We start from the raw sequence: 24,589 nt of genomic DNA, 5'->3' as shown, positions 1-24,589 counted from the left end.
CATTCACACGCAGCTGTATGTGAATGAGATCAGAGCAAAATAGCTGTCACATGGCAGCGCTGTGCATGAAGGACATCCTGTCCTATGCAATACAATGTCGACGCAATTTTGGCTGGGAACTATTGGAGGACATAGGCTTAAGCTGAAATGGATGTCAGTGGGATTTGCAAGACTAGCTTAAATCTTTCGGGAATTGGCATTAGTGGAACATTTTCATTTCTGTTTAATTATGTGGCTTGCCAAGGGAATGAATGTGTCAGGTCCTTATGGGACTCTGAAAAGGTTAGCAACAGAGGAGGATATGACAAAGAGAAGTGTTGTTTAATTTTGCTTTTTTTTAAAAAAAAAGTTTATCCTCTCTGCCTTGCGAGAAGCTCATTATTAAGAGTTCAACAGGCCTAATAAAAATTGCTCTTTCTCAAATCCCAGAGCAGCGATTAGTCCCAGACGTCTCTGATGAAGTTGAGTTCTTGCAGAATACCTCAGAAGATCCTTGATTATTTTTTTTAATTAAGTGTTTCTGATTCACAGTTTAACTACCTCAAATTAAGTCCCTGCTGATCTGCGGTCAAATAACTAACTAGTACATGCGTATACACACACACACACGGGTGCACGTGCGCACATAAATAGTTATACAGTTATATAGTAATGGAAGATGCCAAATAAGCCATATGTGATTTATATTCTAGATAAATCGTGCATGCTGATGCGGTACAGTCTTTTTCTGAATATTATTTTAGGTACGTGTACAACACTTGTAATAAATTTAAGTGGTGAAAAGCTTGTGCAGCCTGCTTGGTCACCAGAAACCTTGTAAAACAGAGGTCCTGCTGTTCATTAGGGTTCTTTAACAAGGGTTGCCAACTCCAATTTTAGAAATGCCTGGATAATTTGGGGGTGGTGGGGTTTTGGGGAGAGAAGGGACCTCAGCAGGGTATACTCAGTGGTGGGATTCAGCAGGTTCGCACCACTTCAGCAGAACCGGTTGTTAAAATGGTCCTTGTAAACAACCAGTTATTAAATTATTTGAATCCCACCACCGGAACCGGTTGTTTAATTATTTGAATCCACCACTGGGTATACTCCATCGAGTCCACCCTTTAAGGCAGCTGTTTTCTCCAGGGGAACTAAGCCTCTTTGTCTGAGATCAGTTATTATTATTCCTGGTGATCTCTGGCTCCCATCTAGAAGAAGAAGAGGAGGAGGAGGAGTAGTTTGGATTTATGTTCCCCGTTCTCTCCTGTAGGAGACTCAAATGGGTTTACAATGTCCTTTCCCTTCCCCCCCTCACAACAAACACCCTGTGAGGTGGGTGGGGCTCAGAGAGCTTTGAAGAACTGTGACTAGCCCAAGGTCACCCAGCTGGCATGTGTTGGAGTGTGCAAGCTAATCTGATTCACCAGATAAGCCTCCACAGCTCGAGCAGGGAATCAAACCTGGTTCTCTGGATTAGAGTGTACCTGGTCTTAACCACTACACCACGCTCACTCTCTAGGTTGGCACGCCTTTCTTTAATCCACTTTGACTTCTGAAGCTGAACACACTTTAATGGTAAATTACTGATCTTCTGCAAACTTTTTTTAAAAATCTGTTTTGTTCCTATTTGTTGTTATTGTTGTTGTTACCTCAATGCAGGGTTGTGGCAACTGTCACTTGAAAGGCCCACTGTGCTTTTAAAGGCACCACACCGCCTTCATTTCCCCCCACTATTTTTTTTGCTTCTTCTACACAATGGCAAATTAACAACTGATCTACCAGTCTCAGCAGATGTTACGTGGAGGTGTTAAGACTGTTGGTAGGCCTGTCAAATTTGTCTTGCGTTGTGTTTCCTGGAGGAAAACACAGGTGTCTTCAAATGGCAAACTGAACAGGGGGCGGGATGGGGGTTTTCACGCAGGGAAACAGAAACTCTTGACCTTTTAGCAATACACTCACACAAAGTGCAGGAAACTGTGTTGGGTTCTGGAAAGTAAATGGTGATTTACGGCCACTTTCAAAATGGGTTTAATGCTGTCTGAAACCATCATCACTTTGGACAAGTAGGAGGCAGGAACAAATAAAAGATGGGATGAAAGTTGTGTTGTGAAAGGGACCTCAGCCTAGTGATCCATTTCACAACACCTGAAATGCTTGAAAACCTCTGTCTTGCTCTGTTGTCATTCTGTTAAGTTTGAAGAAACTCTTAGGACAAATGGCTAATTTTCCATCGGCGGCTTATATCTTTAATGTTCACCATTTGTCTATTATTTTTTTTAATAAAAAAGTATATTCCATTTGTAGCCTGAGAAATATTTAAAGAGTCTTTCAAAGCTACTCCATATTTTGAATTGTTTTATGCTCAGTCGCAGTTTTTGAGTGCAGGGCTTTCATGACTTTTTATGACATTTTTGTCATGTTTTATATTGTACACCCCCTTGGACAGGCTTTCTGAAGAGGTGGCATCGAAATTTTCAAAATGTACCCACGAGAAATAAAATATATTTTGTTAAAAGGAATGTTGAGTTTGCTCTGCTTTTTATTTTTTCTGCAAAGGATCAAGCATTTTGATCTGACTTTTTGATATGAAAAGATCAGTGTTTTCTGCTTACGATAAGCAGGAGTCTACTGGTACCTTAAAGGCTAACATGTGTTTATTTCCACATAAGGTTTTTGTAGACTACATGGTCAGGTATGCAGAGTGGGTCCTCATTGGCAGACATTAACTGACAAACGCAGGTCTGTGTGATTTTGCTATCAAGTCACAGCTGACTTACGGCGACCCCATAGAGTTTTCAAAGTAAGAGGCTACCAGAGGAAGTTTGCCATTGCCTGAGCTGAGAGAGTTCTGAGAGGACACAACTGGCCCATGGTCACCCAGCAGGTTTAATCAAACTGGTATTCCAGATTAGAGTCCGCCACTTCACCTTGATTTATGTAAACCTTTCCAAGTCAGTGGGTACGTTGAGAAGCTCATGTGAGTGGTAAAATTTGTTTGGAACATATAGCAACTCTGTGCAGCTTGTGAAACAGAAGGTATTCCAACAGCTGTGCAGTGTGATTGACAGTGTTCCCACCAGAACTGTCCTGTGGCACAGCGGCTAGGATGCATTTGCATTGGACTTGTGCTGCCTAATTCTAGAGTGATTTAGTCAGTGGATGTGAAGCCTTGGTTGGCCATGTTAGGACTTGATGCCTTGCGTAAATAAAGGAGTCATTCTGGCCCTTTCCGCACGTGCAGAATAATGAACTTTCTTTCTTTTTTTTTGAAAAAGTTTATTTATTCCATCATCTTTAAAAACAATAAATTTACAAAATTTTAATCTTACTTCAAAAATGTCTCGAAAAATGTCTCTGAAATTATACATTTCTAATACAAATAATTTCTCTCTTTCCCTGACTTCCCATTTGGATTTAATAACATAGTATTACTGTCAGTATTGACCTTGTTTGGCTAACTTTCCTTTCCTTCCCAAATGTAACAGAAAAACTATATCAATAGATTAGATCTGTGATCTTTCTCTTTCCATATTTACCTTCAATCCACTTTCACAATTGTTTGCAAGTGGATTTTGTGATTCCGCACAGCTGCAAAGTGGACTGAAAGTGGATAGAAAGTGCATTATTCTGCATGTGCGGGAGGGGCCTCTGTGTCACATCCTCACACACTCCTGTAATTGTTGTAGAAAATTAGGAGTAGAGCAAGGAAATTGTTATCCGGAGTCCTTCAGTGAGAAACTCTGGGACACAGCCTGAAAGCCTGTAGAATTACATCTTGATTTTTTTTATTTGGTATGTATGATGTATAACATACAGTGAACAGGTGAAATGATGGTAGAAGGTAAATAGTAAGTAACTTGGAGATAGAATGGGGAAAAACAATGTGGGAAAGTGTAATGGGATAAGCTAGTGGAGACAACTAACTTTCACAGTGAGCACAGTGCTTACAATTAACATAATAAATTAACTTCAATATGCACAGTTCCTACAACCAATTAAGAAAGCATGACATCTCAGTTCCAGTTTCAAATAACACTCAACAATAAAATATACCATATTAGGAGATGATAATTGTTCTGCCCCCCAAGTGAATCTGTTAGAGGTGTCCTGTACTTGGCTAGGACAGAATGGTGGAGACACAAGCCAGGTTCAACAGTTCTTATAATAGGTTTATTACTGGAGAGAAACAAGACCCTAACTCCTCCCTGGGGTCTGTCTAAGTCAGAGTACTTCCTTGTCTTGAGCAGGTTTGAAGCTGTATTGTGTCTTCTCTTGGTTGCTTTAGGAAAGTCCACTGTGTCTTGCTTCCTTTCAGCTCTTTCAGTCAATATCATATTCTAACTACTGCTAAACTTGACTTTTTCTCTTTGGATCACCAAATAATCATATGGACGTCACAAATATTCCGGTTTCCAATTACCTCTCTCAGACTGACCGACTAAAACTAAAACAGGGGATGCTGGGTAAAGAAAGGAAACTGCCTATTGGGAAATGTCTTAAAGGGACAGGGGCTAACTAAAATCCCTCCCATGGAAGACTTAACGATAAAGTAAAACCATGCTAGCTATGGGGAAACTGAAGTTTAAAGGGAGAATAACAAAAGCCTCTGTGGGGGCATGACAATAATCTCTTTTGCATCAGCAGGAAGACAGGTTATAAATCAAGGGAGCCTTTTTGGTTGGTAATTAGCTGTATCTATAGAAAGCGTAAGGCACGTTGCCATAGTTCAGAAGAGACGTATATTGCAAATCTAATATTTTCCAAAGCTGGAAATGTTAATCCCATTTTTACTCAACTATAATTTTCCCCCCTCTTGTAGGAAGTCGTCTGAACAAAGATCTGAGACATTATCTCAACCAGAGGTTTCAGAAAGGATCTCCGGACCATGAGTTGCAGCAGACTATTAGAGATAACCTTTATCGCCATGCGGTGCCTTGTAAGTAATAATTTTTTCTAGCGGATTTGCTGTAATACAGTTAAACCCCCCTTTGGTGGCAACCTTTTAAAGTCAGCCGGTGGAGTTTCTAAAGGGAGACTTGATTATCACGAGGAGATGCTGGATTCTGGTATCTGAGAAAATGTTGACTTTGCTTTATGAATGGTTAGAGATGCTTTGCTTGGATATTGTACAGTTTTTGAATGTGGATTCATAAAAATAAAAGGGTAGCCAGTTTTCTGAAAGTTTTTTGGAGGGCTTCACTAAACAGAACTAGCCTGTAGGAAAACACCTGTTTGTTCAACCCCCAGGTCAGTGTGTCAGAACCTTTTAAAAACATTTTGTACTATACTGTCAACAGCAATACCTTCTGGCCATCTGTGTTTCTGAAGAGCTCTCAATAAAAGCTGAGTGTGGTCTTAGTTCTCTGACTTTAAAGGATGCTGTGCCAGGTGAAAAAGAGGAAGAGTTTGGATTCAACAACAAACAAACGAAGAACCTTTATTGGCATAACAATATTATAGAGTTTGGATTCATACCTGGCCTTTCTATCCTGTAAGGAGTGTCAGAGTGGCTTACAAACTCCTTCCCTCTCCACCTTCACATTAGACACCTTGCGAGGTTGGTGGGGCTCAGAGAGTTCTGAGAGAACTGTGACTAGCTCAGGGGCCTGCAACCTGCAGCTCTCCAGATGTTCATGGACTACAAATCCCATCAGCCCCTGCCAGCATGGCCATGCTGGCAGGGGATGATGGATTTGTAGTCCATGAACATCTGGAGAGCCGCAGGTTGCAGATCCTTGGATTAGCTCAAGGTCACCCAGAAGGCTTCATGTGGCAAAGCAGGGAAACAAATCCTGTTCACCAGACAAGAGTCTACCGCTCATGTGGAGGAGTGGGGAATCAAACCCAGTTCTCCTGATTGGAATCTTTCAACTCTCAAAAACTTATATGCTGGAAATCTTGCTGGTCCTTGAGGAGGGCCAGCATGGTGTAGTGTTTGAGAGCAGGTGGACTCTAATCTGGAGAACCATGTTTGATTCTCCACTTCACGTGAGCAGCGAAGTATTATCTGGTGAATCAGATTTGTTTCCCCATTCCTACGTTCCTGCTTGGTGACCTTGGGCTAGTCACAGTTCATTCAGAACTCTCACAACCCCACCTAGAAGAAGAAGAAGAAGAGTTTGGATTTATATCCCCCCTTTCTCTCCTGCAGGAGACTCAAAGGGGCTTACAATCTCCTTGCCCTTCCCCCCTCACAACAAACACCCTGTGAGGTGGGTGGGTGGGTGGGACTGAGACCTACCTTACAAAGCGAAAGGAGTTTCTAAGCCACCTTGAGTCTCCTTACAGGAGAGAATAGGATGGTGAATAAATGCAAACTCTTCTTCTACTGGATTGAACTCTTGCTGGTCCAGTGAGTTACTCAGAATGACTTAGAACGTGTTTTGTAAATGTGGTCCCTTTTTAAAATTCTTCTACATTAGCTACAGCTTTATCAAGATCCATCCACTTCAGGCCATAAGCCAGCTGGCTTTCATCAGTTCCCAATATTCTCAGTTTAAAGGAAACATTTTAGAGAAAGAAGGTTCCCTTTGGAAAATTTTTATTATGCATTGCTAACTCCAATGTTTTCACTTATGCTGAAAACATTACAGGTTCTTTTAAATGACTGCAGGCTGTTTCTATGAACCCACTATTTACTTGCTTCAACAGAAAGGTTCTGTGCAGAACCGTCAGAAGTTTCTGTTGATGAGGAGTCATCTATCCTGACAAGGTAATTTCAGTGGAACAAACATGCATTCAAGATAGACTTGTCTGAGAACATAAGATGAGCCATGTTGGATCAGACCAAGGCCCATCAAACTGCGCAGCCTGTTCACACAGTGGCCAACCGGTTGCCTCTAGGAAGTCCACATGCAAGACGACTGCAGCAGCATTATTCTGCCTGTGTTCCACAGCACCTAATATAATAGCAGGCTCCTCTGCTACTACAGATAATAACTCTGCATCATGGGTAGTAGCCATTTTGACTAGTAGCCATGGATAGTCCTATTCTCTATGACAGTGGTGGCGAACCTATGGCACGGGTGCCAGAGGTGGCACTCAGAGCATTAAACCTAAGACCTAGTTTTGGGAAAGCAGTGTAGGTAACCCTGTTAAGCACTGTTAAACCCCACTGATTTTCATGTGAAGAACTAAAGCATGATCCTTTACCTGGGAGTAAGCTCGGTTGCTGACAATGGGGCCTGCTTGATTCACCCATTGGAAGAGTTGTACGGTTGCTTCAAAGCAAAGCCACCGACTACCACCAAGCTTACTCCTGAGTAACGCAGGCCTTGGAGCCAACCATTTTTTCTAAACTAAAACCGCAGTATTCAGGTTAAATTGCCATGTTGGCACTTTGCGATAAATAAGTGGGTTTTGGGTTGCAATTTGGGCACTCGGTCTCAAAAAGGTTCGCCATCAGTGCTCTATGAACATATCCTCTTCCCTCTTAAAGACTTACGAGTTAGCAGCCATCACCACATCCTGGGGCAGGGAGCTCCACCATTTAACTATGCATTATGTGGAGAAATCCTTCCTTTTGTCTGTTTTGAGTCTTTCACCTTTCAACTTTAGCATTTTAGCATTGTACTCACTAGGGCAGATGCATGGTTAACTGCTGCTGACACATGCGCACAATTTACTGGTTTGGTTGGATTAAGTATGTCATCGTGGACCAGTTGTGTATCATTTAAAATCAGCTCCACAAGTAACATCAGAGTGTCAGCAGAACACATGGCGCTCATGCTCAGACTGGAAAGAATCAAATGACAGTTTGCAGGCTGAAGTAAGATAATATAAGCAAAACCTAAATCCACCGGAGCCTTATTTATTCCAGCATGCGCTTTTGTGAGTCACAGCTCTTTCTTTGTGTATTAAAGCGTGAGAGCCGGCATGGTAGTGGTTAAGAGCAGGTGCACTCTCATCTGGAGAGCCAGGGGAGAAAGGGGGGTATAAATCTAAACTCTTCTTCTTAAACAGAAAACATTCTCAGCTTTGGGAGTCAAGTAGGGAGAGGAAAAATGGGCAAAAATGACATGCTAGAGAGTGACAAGCGACCCAACCCATACAAGATAAAGACAACAATAAACCTTCTTTTATAAGTTGAGATTCATTTCCGATCCAGCATATTAAACGAACCGATGGAAGAGAGGCAAAATAGGATAAGAACACACCTGCACCAGTATTTGTGATCTGTACCTGAATATTAAGCCAGCTAAGCAACGTGGGAAAGGCTAGAATAGTTATACACGCATGCATCTCCTCTCCAAGAATGGAAACATCTCATTACATTTTATTGGGGTTTTTTTTCAACACAAAAGTAATGAAGGGGCAGGGAAAGCAGTGTAAAAACATTCAAGTGTTTGTGATCCAATTCTCTAAAAATAACATTTTTTAAAAGTCTGCAGTCTACAGACAAACTGTTGTCTCTGGCTTTATTGTTTCTGGTTTTATTGTTCAGTGTTTTAGTGTTGTTAGTTTTATTAGCTGTTGACTGTTACCGGCTCTTCTGCATTTCTTCATTGATTGACATGTACTTAATCCCGTTTTGAGAACTTTGTGGTTATGATGTGGTACAGAAACCTCTTACACAGAACCAAGAAGCATTTTGAATCACTGCCCCAAACCAGATCACACACACATCCAAGCCTGATGCTTTTGGGAATGATTTATTACAATGGTTGCCAGCTCCAGGTTGGGAAATAGAAGAAGAAGAGTTGGATTTATATCCCCCTTTCTCTCCTGTAGGAGACTCAAAGGGGCTTACAATCTCCTTTCCCTTCCCCCCTCACAACAAACACCCTGTGAGGTAGGTGGGCTGAGAGAGCTCGAAAGAACTGTGACTAGCCCAAGGTCACCCAGCTGGCATGTGTGGGAGCGCACAGGTTAATCTGAAGTCCTCAGATAAGCCTCCACAGCTCAAACGGCAGAGCAGGGAATCAACCCCAGTTCCTCCAGACTAAAATGCACCTGCTCTTAACCACTATGCTACTGCTACTCCTTGGGATTTTGGGAGTGGAGCCTGAGGAAGGCAGGATTTGGGGAGGGAAAAGTCTTCAATGGGGTATAATACCCTAGAGTCTGTTTTCCCAAACTGCCATTTTATCCAGGTGAACTGACCACTGTCGCCCGGAGATCAGTTGTAATCCCCATAGTTCTCTAGCCATCGCCTAGCTTTGTGAGGGAGTTGGGGTTAAATTATCAAATAGACTGAGTTTTGAAATGTGTACGCATTAAAAACAAACAACCCCCCTAACCCCCACTAAACAGTTTACAATTATGTGCTTGACCCAGCTTTTTAGGGAGGCGCAGTTAAGTAACACCGCCTTTTTATCCGCCAGACTGAAACAGTAGTAAAAGGCGGGGAATAACTCTGAATAATAAGAAATTATAAATGTTCTGAGGCACCTGTTTGTTTTGAATCCCTGCGGAGCTGAAGCGTCTTGCTGTTGACTTCTCTGTGAACCTCATCTTCCTCGGTTTCGCAGTTTCAATTTAGGAAACTGAGAATAAAAGCAAATGAGCATAAGTTCTGTTGGAGCATTTTCCCTCCCTATGTTGCCAAGGTTACGTTTTTGAAATGCTTTCCTCTTGACTTTCTTCGCTGATTTATTGGGCTCGACTGTGAACGAAACTACCTTGCTCGGTTTTTAATCTTGCCAAAGGCCTTGATTATAGAATTGGTGATTGGAATGACTGTAGGTGTGGGGTTAAGGGTGCTTGCTTTTTTTCCTACTTTGTTACAGTCGTGGAATGCTGATGGCTCTGTTCTCACCTTAATATGAACATCTGTATTCATGCCCCAGTTATATAATCAACAGACAGTTCTAGAACGAGGAGTTGTTATGCAGTAGTGCATTTGCAGAGCTGTTGGTTGAATAGCATTCTTTTATTTCCTCCCTGCCACAATATTTGGTGCAAAAAAAAGGCTCTCTTGCAGGATTGTGGCTGTGATGATAAAAATGAGCAGGCATGAAACTCAATGAAGCTACTGTGTGTGTGGCAGCTTGCAGCTGGAACGTACAGAACAGGAAGAGAAAAGGGGCTATATTTTTTTTCCCCTGTCAGGCTGAAGATTAATCTTCTAGCATACTTTTTTTTTTTAGTTTCTTGGTTCACGTGACCAGAAAATCCAGGGCTCTGAACCAATCTATCGCTAATGGATTATGAAGCCTTGTATTCTGAAAATGGAATTCCCTGCTGATTATATGGGAAACATGTTAAAGGCCCACAAGGTCACTGGAACTGAGCACGCCTTGACTGCGTGCTGATCATTATTTTTGTAAAGCTAGGACTTTCTGAATTGATGATTAATGGCCGAGAATATGTGGAACGGGTGCTGTTCTGTACATTCTGGGGGATTAAGCTGGAAGCCTTTTAATTTACCACTTACTAGTACAGTTTTGTGTTGCACTCCAAGACCCCAATGAACAAATAACTATTAATATGAGGAGAAAGTGGTAGAGAGAGAGAGAATGGAATGGAATGGAATGGAATGGAATGGTACAGCAATAACTACTTTCAAGTCATATAAGGATATAGCTCTATTTAGGATTGCACTGTTGGGATAATAATTAGTATTAAAAATGAAAGTCACCCAATGCAACTATCAGTAGCTCACACTGCCATTCCACAATGAGGACAGTCTACCATACCCAAACTGAACTGTAAGGGTAGAGTGGTAAAACTATAGGCAGCCCTCTCTCAGAACAGGTTCAATGGTTTTACAAGAGAGTCAAATTACAAAAAAATCCCGTAGAAAATCAGCTTAAAGGTAAAACCGATGTATACGTATATCCAACTCTATGATTCTTTGATTTGCTGTTGAACATGGAGAATTAGCTATAGTTGTCCAGGTACACACTGCACACCAATCCATTCTGTGATTCCTACTAAAATAAATATGAACTATACTTAGCTATATGTACACTGTTATTCTTCAGATATGACCCTTATTAAATCAGCGGCAAAAAACTAAGCTAAGACTGGTTATTTCTTACTTGTGAGAGCAGGATTATTTCTTGCTTGTGAGAGTCAAGAGAATATTTCTGCAGCTGTGAGTCTGAGAGGGTAAATTTTGGGTTCTAGGTAGTGTGATCTCCTTAGTAACAAAAACTGGCACAAGTGAAAATGGCTAGCAATCTGTATGTATACAGCATATCCACATATACAGTATTGTGTGAGCCATGAAGTCTTTTCCCATGCTGTAACTAGGTACAGTCATTATTAATTAGGGAACCAAGGCTGGATTTTGCTTACCTTTCGTTCAGCAATTCTGTGTCAAACTGCTGTCATATCTCTTGCCTGATTAATAACCTGGATTTATGTAGAGAGGTTATATAGAAAACAAAAAGGAGCAATAAGTGAAAAGGAACAGAATGTTGTGTTCAGGTGCTTTTTTCTGTTTCTGTGAGGGTTTCACAAGAATAAACCAGTGAGTAGAAAAGGCAGATGAACAGAATTGATACAAGCTAAGAAAGCTGTGGCAGTCTGTGAGAAAGGCATATGAGGTAGAAAAGGAACTTGTATTCCCTGGCTTTTCGGGGGCGGGGGGGGGGCAGTCGTGAGTCCAGTTAGAACAGTCCTTCGATCCAAGGTCAGCACTCTTGTAAACTGGTTTGCTGTCAATTCCTCTCCTGGATAAGCACTCGTGCAAAAGCTCATAAGGTACCCTGCCAAATCCTAGCCAAGTTACTTAATTATTTCGCCCAATTTACCCTAGCTTTCTAAGCAGATTATCCCAACTGAAAATTGTCATGGTATCACCCAGTAATATATGCAAAGATAAAGTTAATCACACTGTGCTCTCGCAGGGATTCTCTAACACTGCTGAGGACTGCACAGTATTTTGCCAGCACACTGAAAGTACTAATACACCATGGATAAATTACATGAAGGGATTTTTTTTTAATTTAGTGCACAGCAGAGATAGCAAAAATGTGTCTTCCAACTCCATCAGCTACATTTCTGGGGGAAAAAGCAGCTGAAGTAATCTCTGACAGCCTGAAATGTATCAACTGAGAATTTTTTTGTGCTATTAATGAAGGCAAGGAAGAGTCGGTTGGGTGGAGCTCGAGTAACTGGCAAGAGAACACCGAGCATCTCCTTCCAACATTATGTTTCTTGATCTGCTGAGCAATCAATCAATATTCAAGAGTGTGGGCCAGGCTTTCTCTTGGGTCCTGACAGAGGTGTAGCTCCGGGGGAGTGGGGTGGGGGGTGCGTGACGCCCCTTGGTACGCCTCTGGGTCCTGATGACCCATCAACCCTCCCTTATCATATTGTTAGGACCCTGCCTGGAAAAGCAATCAGTTCTTTACCTCTGGCTTTCCTGCCAGCTTATTTCCTCAGGAGCAATTTTGGGGTGTAAATATTGGTCCTTTGGCCATTCATAGTATGTGTGTGTCTTGGATCCATGTACTTATTTCTTCCTTTGCTCCTGAAAATGCTAGTTGTTTTCCTTCACAACACTGCCTTCCCCGAACGTCCCTTCAAGCGTGGCATCACCCTTCCCTGAAACCCTATCCAGCTGCCTACCATTTCTCTTGTTGTGTGCTTTGTGTGCTTTGCATGTGTAGGTTCATTGCTCGAAATAGATTTCTTGTTTTTACTGTTTTTATTATTTCAAAAACCCATTTCACTTCTATAACTGCCTGTTCATTTAGCAGTTCTCACTTGGACGATCCTGGTATAAACAGATTATTGATCCCAGTTACCCCCTCTCACTCTCTGTCTTCAGCAAATTCCCCCAACTTACATGGAGACTTGATACATGCTGAGGGTAATGCCACCTGGAAGTTGACATTCCTGGCAAGACGTGTCAGTGTAATTGCGGCCTGGTTAAGATCAGGTGTACAGAGTTTGATTCCCTGCTCTGCCACTTGTGCTGTGGAGGCTTATCTGGGGAATTCAGATTAGCCTGTGCACTCCAACACACACCAGCTGGGTTCTTCTGAGCTCTCTCAGCCCCACCTACCTCACAGGGTGTTTGTTGTGGGGGGGGAGGGAAAGGAGTTTGTCAGCCCCTTTGAGTCTTCTTACAAGAGAGAAAGGGGGGATATAAATCCAACTCTTCTTCTTCTTCTAATTCACCCTAAATGTTCTTCTTCTAATTCAGCCTAAATGTCTTGATATATAACAATATCTTGATCACTTTGACTGTTACTGACTTTCTGGCTCTGCCCCTTTATCCCATGTTTCATGGTTTGGAGCTATTCCTTATCTCCCCTGATTTCCCCTGTAACATTGGTTCAGATATTTTATGTGCCTGAGGTTTAGGGAAATTCTAGTCATTCCATCTGTTTGCCCACATCATTAAAAACCCTGATCCTGCTTGAAATTGGCCAAAGATGAAAAGAATACAACAAAGTCAGTAGGTTTGGCTGTATCATTTGCCAAGCATCTTCCAAGTAAACAGTGTGGGAAGATGGCTGTCTGTTTCTTTATTAAGTTTCAGTACTCTTCAGTTTGTGTGTAGTCATTGTGGGAGTAACAGGATTCAGAAGAGTTCTTTGTCTTTAATGTGAGGGAATCGGCAGTGGGTATTCAAGTGGCTCTAAAAGGTATTAAGGAAGAAGACATTGGCGGGGGGGGGGTGTAGTTTAAAACTTAGCAGTATGAGCAGGTTTATCGATTTGTGGCAGAAGTAAATAGTGAGAATTCTCAGAGGGTAAAAGGACTCCCACCTCTCCCTTGTAGGAACAATGAGTTCCAAATGTCAGAAAGTTCGGGGGGGAGGGGGTTTCCTTCCTCTCTCCAAAGTCCGGGGTGGGGGTGGGGGGTCACAGTCTCAACCCCAGTGAAAGGGATTGGAGGTGCAGAGTTCATTCCAGAAGTTCTAGTCAGTGGAAAATCACAGTTTAAGTACAATCTAGGCCATTGTGATATGGTTTACTGCTGAAAAGCAGTAGCTCATTTTCTGTGTAGCTTGGCTTCCAGTATTATCATGCCTTCTCTGTAGTTTTGTTCTTTCTTATACCACCCCCTTTTTTCCTATTCAGCTCTTTTTTTAGACTTGTTCTGATAAGAGTTTTAATATCGTGTTTGACAAAAGGATCCAATTGAAGTTCAGGTTTAAAGAAATTAAACTGAGCTCGATATATCCTGTTTTCAAATGAACTCTTCTGTATTCTGGTTGCTCATGTTACAGTTATCATCACGTGTGGAGATAGCCGGAGTTCCAGGGTCAATTCTTTCTCAGAGGCTGTCAACTTTTAGGTGATCCAGCAGTTGTGGCATAACCTGGAATTCAAATATATTTTTAGCACCACATACAGAAATTCAACTGTTTCAAATGTACCATCTTCAGATGCTGAATCTTGATTTTTATCTTGATTTTTCTGTTCCGTTTCACCAAGAATGGAGGATTCCATTCCCTCAGGCTCAATAATTTCATATTCGGGGGAAAAATCTATACTCTGGTATCGCAATATCCATCTGATCTGACTGGGTACAAGATACTTTGGCTGATTATGCACAAAGTGTCTGTGACACTGAAGGGGTGAATGTCTGTCACGGCAAGATTTCTAGTGTGGAAGTATTTCCCTGCACCCTGCTTTCACTTTCCATTCTCTCCAAGGCAAGCTGCACCACTTCTAGTGTGACTTTAGTTTGCTTTGCCGCCAGAACAGGGCAGATTTGCCTGTGATCACAGCTTTGCCCAGACATCTTCCCTCTGCCCGCAGCCAGCCTACCTAGCTTCATCCTTCCCACTAATTTCCACTCCCATCCATGCCTTCCCCCTTGCCCTCCCTTTCATGTTGCTGACTCCTTCCTGCTTCCTACTTGTCCCGCTGGCATCTTTCCATCTTCAGCAAGCGGAAGTCAAAGAAAAGAGGCTGACCTCTAAACTCTCATATCCATATATTGATATCCTAACCTATAATTGTCTAACATTTAGAATGTCACAGTGATGAATCCCCAGCAAATCGTGGTGTAGGACTCATTTCCACCCAAAGCCTGTGAGTCCTGCAAGGTGATTGGCCAATCTGCAGCACCACGTTTTTTTGCTTTTGCCACCTTTTAGCTTCCTGACACCTCCCAAAGGTTCCCACATGACACCTCCCAGTGCTCCCTACACCCTTACACCAACATCTTGCCAACCACAAGACCTGAAATTACAACTGATCTCCAGATCACTGAAACCACTTCCCCTAAAGAAAATGGCTGCTTTGGAGGGTAGACTGTAGGCCTTGGTTTTGTTGGGCAAAGCTTTCGACAATACAAAGCTACAGTTGTTTCCTCTTTTTTTAAAAAAAAAAAATCCTCAGACCGACACCTTGCTGACCTCCAGGAGTGTTCTGGAGATCTGACTTTAACAAAGTAGAGTTTGCCACAAACCAGGAGATGAAGAAGAGAATTTCAAGGGGAAACTAAAAACACATGAGCCTGAGTCAGTGTAGAAGTGTCAAACTCTAGCTTGGTGTTGAATCTGAGGGCACATGCAGAATAATGCAATTTCAATCCACTTTCAGAACATTTTAACAATTGTCTACATTGAGCTATTTCGCACAGTAAAATCCGGCTGCGAAGTGCATTGAAAGTGGATTGAAAGTGCATTTTTCTGCATGTGCGAAAGTGCCCTGAGCTCTCTGCGTCTCTCTCTGTGAGAGCAATGAGAGAACTCACTATGAAAATCAGTCAACACATACAGCTAATATTTTCAGTTCTGCTCTTGTAAAGGAAATAAATCTCTCTTCTTAGACCCAACAATAATTACAGTCTTGAGTTATGAAGTCAAGAGTACTGGCCAGTTTCCAGAGCAAATTTGTTTGGTGGGGGGGAGGGATATCAATCTGATAGCCTTTTCAAAGGTATTATAATACCCCTTGCTGCATTCTGCACTTAATTAGTGATTTAAGAGCAGACACATCTGTTCTGCCAAAGACTGTGAAAATTATTATTATGTAAGTGGAATTCATAATAAATTATCCTTAAAAGGGCTAATGCATCTTGAAAATGAGACATGTATTGTTTAATGCTCAGGTATCTTTTGGAAACATGCAGGAAAAAAAACATATTTTGCAAATCCTCTAAGCATGGTCATAGATTTCTGGCTCACTTGTGTTCCAGAAGTGAAGGAAATATAAAAGGAGAATAGCTGGCAACCTACATTTCTTATTAACTCTTTGGTGGATTACATTTTTTTTAAAAAGAAACCACAGCTGTAACATTAGTGGAATGCTACTTATTTAAATGTTTATTTTCCTTCTTATGTCCTTAGACTTAAGGTGGCTAACAATGCAGCAACTCGCAAGGACACACACACACACACACACACACACACACACACACACACACACACACACAATATGTCCATTTATTAGACAGAGAAACAGATTAAAAATAAAGCTGAATCAGCCAAATCAATTTACCGTCAATGAAATGATGTTGGGAATAACATTATCTTCCATATTTTTCTCAATGAAGTATATGTAGGAGCCCTCTGTCTACACCCAGGGTACTGTTCCCATCTTTTTTTCCTTTATTTTGTCAGCCTGCCTAACCATGCTTTAAATTTCCCTTTGATTTCTTGGAACTTGTGGAAGAGATCTCTCGTTCTTTCTTCTTTGTTGTTCTCTTCTGTTTCTTTTCTTTGGTGATTATTATAGTTCTCTTTGTCTCTATGTGACAGTCAATAGAATGCTGCATTTAGACTTTTGATTCTGTTTTTGTCACCTATAAAATATCATGTCCTATAAAGACCTAAACAGATACAAGAGAAGACTTTTTTCTTAGTTGGGTTTAGGAGATTCAGAATTATATATGGGAGTGCATGTTCCCTTTCTCATCTGGATCAGTCTCTGGTCTGGCGGTCTTCCTTTTCCAGTTTAAACTCCCAAGTAAACATTATGACAACATTCAACTTGTGGCTGTGATTCACCAGAGCTTCTAGTTAGCCAGAAATGGGAACTAGGTCAGTTTTGATGACGGTTGAAGACACTTATTGGAAACAAATTGGGACCTGATTCACATGTATCTTTCATGTCATCTTATATATAATTTGTATTTAAAGTGTTGTGTTTTGAGCAGTTGGATGTTCTATTTGTGATTTTTTGATGGCTGGTTCTTTCATGCATTGATGGATGATATGAAAGCAACCGGGTCTGCTACATAGATGGAGATTATGGATGCATCTCCCTTCTCATCCTAACCGATGTGCTTGCTTTGACCCTGAATATCTTCAAGGGGATATAATTAGGACTAACAAAAGGAAACATTTCTTCATGCAACACATGATTGGTGTTTGGAATATGCTGCCACAGGAGGTGGTGATGGCCACTAACCTGGATAGCTTTAAAAAGGGCTTGGACAGATTTATGGAGGAGAAGTCGATCTATGGCTACCAATCTTGATCCTCTTTGATCTGAGATTGCAAATGCCTTAGCAGACCAGGTGCTCAGGAGCAGCAGCAGCAGAAGGCCATTGCTTTCACATCCTGCATGTGATCTCCCAAAGGCACCTGGTGGGCCACTGCGAGTAGCAGAGTGCTGGACTAGATGGACTCTGGTCTGATCCAGTAGGCTCGATCTTATGGTCTTATGTTCTTAATGTCTGAATTGACCTGGTGCAGTTGTCAAAACAAGAGACGTTCAGAATGGTTTACCATTGCCTGCCTCCACATAATGACCTGGGACTTCCTTGTCGGTTTCCCATCCAAATACAAGACAGGACCCAAACCTGATTAGCTTCTGAGATCTGATGTGATTAAGCTTGGGCTATCCAGATCAAGGGCTACATACACACAGATCACATGAACAATTGTATGTTTATCCTCACGCAGAGGTTCAGAGGTGACCTCTTATCTCACTGGGTTGGACCCAGCCAAAAGTTCTATTTGTGCAAGTGAATATTCAAGGAAAAGACTGGTAGCTTATTAGATCCCCACTTGCATTTCTGCTCTCTCATGATCTTGTGCAATCAATTTTGGGGGGAGTATTATCTACAGGGAGGAAAACACTAGTTATTGCAGAAGATCTTGTGCAGGCAGAACATTGTCAAGTCCATTTATGTTTCTGTTTATGCTTCACTGAATCCTAGCCAGTGTGCATAGGGTACCAGAGCGCCTTTGTGTTTCTCTTTTTAATTTGCAGCATCGTATGACAAATATGCGTGTGTAAATTTGCCTAGAGGAATGATTGCTCCTCGAGTTGCTTCAAACTCTTCTGTTTGGCATGGAAGCTCATTTGCTCTGCTTGTTTTTTGCAATGATTCAGTGTGTCAAATTTCAGCCCTGTCAGGGGGAAAAACCCCCACAATGTGATTGATAAATAGTACCCACCAGAATGCAAAGTGAGAAGAGAAGGCAAAACACTGACCCTTTAATCTGAAATGAGCCATCTGTGTTTGATTTCCACATCTTACTGAGTTTTCTGTTAATGTGAATTCACAGTTTGTTTTTCCATTTGGTGCACCCACATGCTAAGTAAATTGGTTCCAATATGTACTGAGGAAATGCAGAGATCTGCTGTAGAAGTTTGCTTCTGTCTAAGACAGGGGTCTGCAACCTGCAGCTCTCCAGATGTTCATGGACTACAATTCCCATCAGCCCCTGCCAGCATGGCCAATTGGCCACGCTGACAGGGGCTGATGGGAATTGTAGTCCATGAACATCTGGCGAGCCGCAGGTTGCAGACCCCTGGTCTATGGGTGGGGGGGGGGGGGGGTGGGGGGGGGGGGGGGTGGGGGGGGGGGGGGGTGGGGGGGGGGGGGGGTGGGGGGGGGGGGGGGTGGGGGGGGGGGGGGGTGGGGGGGGGGGGGGGTGGGGGGGGGGGGGGGTGGGGGGGGGGGGGGGTGGGGGGGGGGGGGGGTGGGGGGGGGGGGGGGTGGGGGGGGGGGGGGGTGGGGGGGGGGGGGGGTGGGGGGGGGGGGGGGTGGGGGGGGGGGGGGGTGGGGGGGGGGGGGGGTGGGGGGGGGGGGGGGTGGGGGGGGGGGGGGGTGGGGGGGGGGGGGGGTGGGGGGGGGGGGGGGTGGGGGGGGGGGGGGGTGGGGGGGGGGGGGGGTGGGGGGGGGGGGGGGTGGGGGGGGGGGGGGGTGGGGGGGGGGGGGGGTGGGGGGGGGGGGGGGTGGGGGGGGGGGGGGGTGGGGGGGGGGGGGGGTGGGGGGGGGGGGGGGTGGGGGGGGGGGGGGGTGGGGGGGGGGGGGGGTGGGGGGGGGGGGGGGTGGGGGGGGGGGGGGGTGGGGGGGGGGGGGGGTGGGGGGGGGGGGGGGTGGGGGGGGGGGGGGGTGGGGGGGGGGGGGGGTGGGGGGGGGGGGGGGTGGGGGGGGGGGGGGGTGGGGGGGGGGGGGGGTGGGGGGGGGGGGGGGTGGGGGGGGGGGGGGGTGGGGGGGGGGGGGGGTGGGGGGGGGGGGGGGTGGGGGGGGGGGGGGGTGGGGGGGGGGGGGGGTGGGGGGGGGGGGGGGTGGGGGGGGGGGGGGGTGGGGGGGGGGGGGGGTGGGGGGGGGGGGGGGTGGGGGGGGGGGGGGGTGGGGGGGGGGGGGGGTGGGGGGGGGGGGGGGTGGGGGGGGGGGGGGGTGGGGGGGGGGGGGGGTGGGGGGGGGGGGGGGTGGGGGGGGGGGGGGGTGGGGGGGGGGGGGGGTGGGGGGGGGGGGGGGTGGGGGGGGGGGGGGGTGGGGGGGGGGGGGGGTGGGGGGGGGGGGGGGTGGGGGGGGGGGGGGGTGGGGGGGGGGGGGGGTGGGGGGGGGGGGGGGTGGGGGGGGGGGGGGGTGGGGGGGGGGGGGGGTGGGGGGGGGGGGGGGTGGGGGGGGGGGGGGGTGGGGGGGGGGGGGGGTGGGGGGGGGGGGGGGTGGGGGGGGGGGGGGGTGGGGGGGGGGGGGGGTGGGGGGGGGGGGGGGTGGGGGGGGGGGGGGGTGGGGGGGGGGGGGGGTGGGGGGGGGGGGGGGTGGGGGGGGGGGGGGGTGGGGGGGGGGGGGGGTGGGGGGGGGGGGGGGTGGGGGGGGGGGGGGGTGGGGGGGGGGGGGGGTGGGGGGGGGGGGGGGTGGGGGGGGGGGGGGGTGGGGGGGGGGGGGGGTGGGGGGGGGGGGGGGTGGGGGGGGGGGGGGGTGGGGGGGGGGGGGGGTGGGGGGGGGGGGGGGTGGGGGGGGGGGGGGGTGGGGGGGGGGGGGGGTGGGGGGGGGGGGGGGTGGGGGGGGGGGGGGGTGGGGGGGGGGGGGGGTGGGGGGGGGGGGGGGTGGGGGGGGGGGGGGGTGGGGGGGGGGGGGGGTGGGGGGGGGGGGGGGTGGGGGGGGGGGGGGGTGGGGGGGGGGGGGGGTGGGGGGGGGGGGGGGTGGGGGGGGGGGGGGGTGGGGGGGGGGGGGGGTGGGGGGGGGGGGGGGTGGGGGGGGGGGGGGGTGGGGGGGGGGGGGGGTGGGGGGGGGGGGGGGTGGGGGGGGGGGGGGGTGGGGGGGGGGGGGGGTGGGGGGGGGGGGGGGTGGGGGGGGGGGGGGGTGGGGGGGGGGGGGGGTGGGGGGGGGGGGGGGTGGGGGGGGGGGGGGGTGGGGGGGGGGGGGGGTGGGGGGGGGGGGGGGTGGGGGGGGGGGGGGGTGGGGGGGGGGGGGGGTGGGGGGGGGGGGGGGTGGGGGGGGGGGGGGGTGGGGGGGGGGGGGGGTGGGGGGGGGGGGGGGTGGGGGGGGGGGGGGGTGGGGGGGGGGGGGGGTGGGGGGGGGGGGGGGTGGGGGGGGGGGGGGGTGGGGGGGGGGGGGGGTGGGGGGGGGGGGGGGTGGGGGGGGGGGGGGGTGGGGGGGGGGGGGGGTGGGGGGGGGGGGGGGTGGGGGGGGGGGGGGGTGGGGGGGGGGGGGGGTGGGGGGGGGGGGGGGTGGGGGGGGGGGGGGGTGGGGGGGGGGGGGGGTGGGGGGGGGGGGGGGTGGGGGGGGGGGGGGGTGGGGGGGGGGGGGGGTGGGGGGGGGGGGGGGTGGGGGGGGGGGGGGGTGGGGGGGGGGGGGGGTGGGGGGGGGGGGGGGTGGGGGGGGGGGGGGGTGGGGGGGGGGGGGGGTGGGGGGGGGGGGGGGTGGGGGGGGGGGGGGGTGGGGGGGGGGGGGGGTGGGGGGGGGGGGGGGTGGGGGGGGGGGGGGGTGGGGGGGGGGGGGGGTGGGGGGGGGGGGGGGTGGGGGGGGGGGGGGGTGGGGGGGGGGGGGGGTGGGGGGGGGGGGGGGTGGGGGGGGGGGGGGGTGGGGGGGGGGGGGGGTGGGGGGGGGGGGGGGTGGGGGGGGGGGGGGGTGGGGGGGGGGGGGGGTGGGGGGGGGGGGGGGTGGGGGGGGGGGGGGGTGGGGGGGGGGGGGGGTGGGGGGGGGGGGGGGTGGGGGGGGGGGGGGGTGGGGGGGGGGGGGGGTGGGGGGGGGGGGGGGTGGGGGGGGGGGGGGGTGGGGGGGGGGGGGGGTGGGGGGGGGGGGGGGTGGGGGGGGGGGGGGGTGGGGGGGGGGGGGGGTGGGGGGGGGGGGGGGTGGGGGGGGGGGGGGGTGGGGGGGGGGGGGGGTGGGGGGGGGGGGGGGTGGGGGGGGGGGGGGGTGGGGGGGGGGGGGGGTGGGGGGGGGGGGGGGTGGGGGGGGGGGGGGGTGGGGGGGGGGGGGGGTGGGGGGGGGGGGGGGTGGGGGGGGGGGGGGGTGGGGGGGGGGGGGGGTGGGGGGGGGGGGGGGTGGGGGGGGGGGGGGGTGGGGGGGGGGGGGGGTGGGGGGGGGGGGGGGTGGGGGGGGGGGGGGGTGGGGGGGGGGGGGGGTGGGGGGGGGGGGGGGTGGGGGGGGGGGGGGGTGGGGGGGGGGGGGGGTGGGGGGGGGGGGGGGTGGGGGGGGGGGGGGGTGGGGGGGGGGGGGGGTGGGGGGGGGGGGGGGTGGGGGGGGGGGGGGGTGGGGGGGGGGGGGGGTGGGGGGGGGGGGGGGTGGGGGGGGGGGGGGGTGGGGGGGGGGGGGGGTGGGGGGGGGGGGGGGTGGGGGGGGGGGGGGGTGGGGGGGGGGGGGGGTGGGGGGGGGGGGGGGTGGGGGGGGGGGGGGGTGGGGGGGGGGGGGGGTGGGGGGGGGGGGGGGTGGGGGGGGGGGGGGGTGGGGGGGGGGGGGGGTGGGGGGGGGGGGGGGTGGGGGGGGGGGGGGGTGGGGGGGGGGGGGGGTGGGGGGGGGGGGGGGTGGGGGGGGGGGGGGGTGGGGGGGGGGGGGGGTGGGGGGGGGGGGGGGTGGGGGGGGGGGGGGGTGGGGGGGGGGGGGGGTGGGGGGGGGGGGGGGTGGGGGGGGGGGGGGGTGGGGGGGGGGGGGGGTGGGGGGGGGGGGGGGTGGGGGGGGGGGGGGGTGGGGGGGGGGGGGGGTGGGGGGGGGGGGGGGTGGGGGGGGGGGGGGGTGGGGGGGGGGGGGGGTGGGGGGGGGGGGGGGTGGGGGGGGGGGGGGGTGGGGGGGGGGGGGGGTGGGGGGGGGGGGGGGTGGGGGGGGGGGGGGGTGGGGGGGGGGGGGGGTGGGGGGGGGGGGGGGTGGGGGGGGGGGGGGGTGGGGGGGGGGGGGGGTGGGGGGGGGGGGGGGTGGGGGGGGGGGGGGGTGGGGGGGGGGGGGGGTGGGGGGGGGGGGGGGTGGGGGGGGGGGGGGGTGGGGGGGGGGGGGGGTGGGGGGGGGGGGGGGTGGGGGGGGGGGGGGGTGGGGGGGGGGGGGGGTGGGGGGGGGGGGGGGTGGGGGGGGGGGGGGGTGGGGGGGGGGGGGGGTGGGGGGGGGGGGGGGTGGGGGGGGGGGGGGGTGGGGGGGGGGGGGGGTGGGGGGGGGGGGGGGTGGGGGGGGGGGGGGGTGGGGGGGGGGGGGGGTGGGGGGGGGGGGGGGTGGGGGGGGGGGGGGGTGGGGGGGGGGGGGGGTGGGGGGGGGGGGGGGTGGGGGGGGGGGGGGGTGGGGGGGGGGGGGGGTGGGGGGGGGGGGGGGTGGGGGGGGGGGGGGGTGGGGGGGGGGGGGGGTGGGGGGGGGGGGGGGTGGGGGGGGGGGGGGGTGGGGGGGGGGGGGGGTGGGGGGGGGGGGGGGTGGGGGGGGGGGGGGGTGGGGGGGGGGGGGGGTGGGGGGGGGGGGGGGTGGGGGGGGGGGGGGGTGGGGGGGGGGGGGGGTGGGGGGGGGGGGGGGTGGGGGGGGGGGGGGGTGGGGGGGGGGGGGGGTGGGGGGGGGGGGGGGTGGGGGGGGGGGGGGGTGGGGGGGGGGGGGGGTGGGGGGGGGGGGGGGTGGGGGGGGGGGGGGGTGGGGGGGGGGGGGGGTGGGGGGGGGGGGGGGTGGGGGGGGGGGGGGGTGGGGGGGGGGGGGGGTGGGGGGGGGGGGGGGTGGGGGGGGGGGGGGGTGGGGGGGGGGGGGGGTGGGGGGGGGGGGGGGTGGGGGGGGGGGGGGGTGGGGGGGGGGGGGGGTGGGGGGGGGGGGGGGTGGGGGGGGGGGGGGGTGGGGGGGGGGGGGGGTGGGGGGGGGGGGGGGTGGGGGGGGGGGGGGGTGGGGGGGGGGGGGGGTGGGGGGGGGGGGGGGTGGGGGGGGGGGGGGGTGGGGGGGGGGGGGGGTGGGGGGGGGGGGGGGTGGGGGGGGGGGGGGGTGGGGGGGGGGGGGGGTGGGGGGGGGGGGGGGTGGGGGGGGGGGGGGGTGGGGGGGGGGGGGGGTGGGGGGGGGGGGGGGTGGGGGGGGGGGGGGGTGGGGGGGGGGGGGGGTGGGGGGGGGGGGGGGTGGGGGGGGGGGGGGGTGGGGGGGGGGGGGGGTGGGGGGGGGGGGGGGTGGGGGGGGGGGGGGGTGGGGGGGGGGGGGGGTGGGGGGGGGGGGGGGTGGGGGGGGGGGGGGGTGGGGGGGGGGGGGGGTGGGGGGGGGGGGGGGTGGGGGGGGGGGGGGGTGGGGGGGGGGGGGGGTGGGGGGGGGGGGGGGTGGGGGGGGGGGGGGGTGGGGGGGGGGGGGGGTGGGGGGGGGGGGGGGTGGGGGGGGGGGGGGGTGGGGGGGGGGGGGGGTGGGGGGGGGGGGGGGTGGGGGGGGGGGGGGGTGGGGGGGGGGGGGGGTGGGGGGGGGGGGGGGTGGGGGGGGGGGGGGGTGGGGGGGGGGGGGGGTGGGGGGGGGGGGGGGTGGGGGGGGGGGGGGGTGGGGGGGGGGGGGGGTGGGGGGGGGGGGGGGTGGGGGGGGGGGGGGGTGGGGGGGGGGGGGGGTGGGGGGGGGGGGGGGTGGGGGGGGGGGGGGGTGGGGGGGGGGGGGGGTGGGGGGGGGGGGGGGTGGGGGGGGGGGGGGGTGGGGGGGGGGGGGGGTGGGGGGGGGGGGGGGTGGGGGGGGGGGGGGGTGGGGGGGGGGGGGGGTGGGGGGGGGGGGGGGTGGGGGGGGGGGGGGGTGGGGGGGGGGGGGGGTGGGGGGGGGGGGGGGTGGGGGGGGGGGGGGGTGGGGGGGGGGGGGGGTGGGGGGGGGGGGGGGTGGGGGGGGGGGGGGGTGGGGGGGGGGGGGGGTGGGGGGGGGGGGGGGTGGGGGGGGGGGGGGGTGGGGGGGGGGGGGGGTGGGGGGGGGGGGGGGTGGGGGGGGGGGGGGGTGGGGGGGGGGGGGGGTGGGGGGGGGGGGGGGTGGGGGGGGGGGGGGGTGGGGGGGGGGGGGGGTGGGGGGGGGGGGGGGTGGGGGGGGGGGGGGGTGGGGGGGGGGGGGGGTGGGGGGGGGGGGGGGTGGGGGGGGGGGGGGGTGGGGGGGGGGGGGGGTGGGGGGGGGG

General features: G+C 54.4%; 1 protein-coding gene across 1 annotated transcript in view; it reads left to right on the top strand.

Moving 5' to 3' along the window:
* Positions 1–24,589, top strand: part of MAGI1 (membrane associated guanylate kinase, WW and PDZ domain containing 1) — a 635,687-nt gene that overhangs the window by 312,177 nt on the left and 298,921 nt on the right. Inside the window, 1 exon segment of the mRNA XM_048488400.1 lies at positions 4,799–4,915. Coding sequence (XP_048344357.1) covers positions 4,799–4,915 — 117 coding nt within the window.

This window comes from Sphaerodactylus townsendi, linkage group LG03 (genome assembly GCF_021028975.2).
Source record: "Sphaerodactylus townsendi isolate TG3544 linkage group LG03, MPM_Stown_v2.3, whole genome shotgun sequence".
Taxonomy (NCBI): Eukaryota; Metazoa; Chordata; class Lepidosauria; order Squamata; family Sphaerodactylidae; genus Sphaerodactylus; species Sphaerodactylus townsendi.
This window is presented reverse-complemented; position numbering and strand designations above follow the sequence as displayed.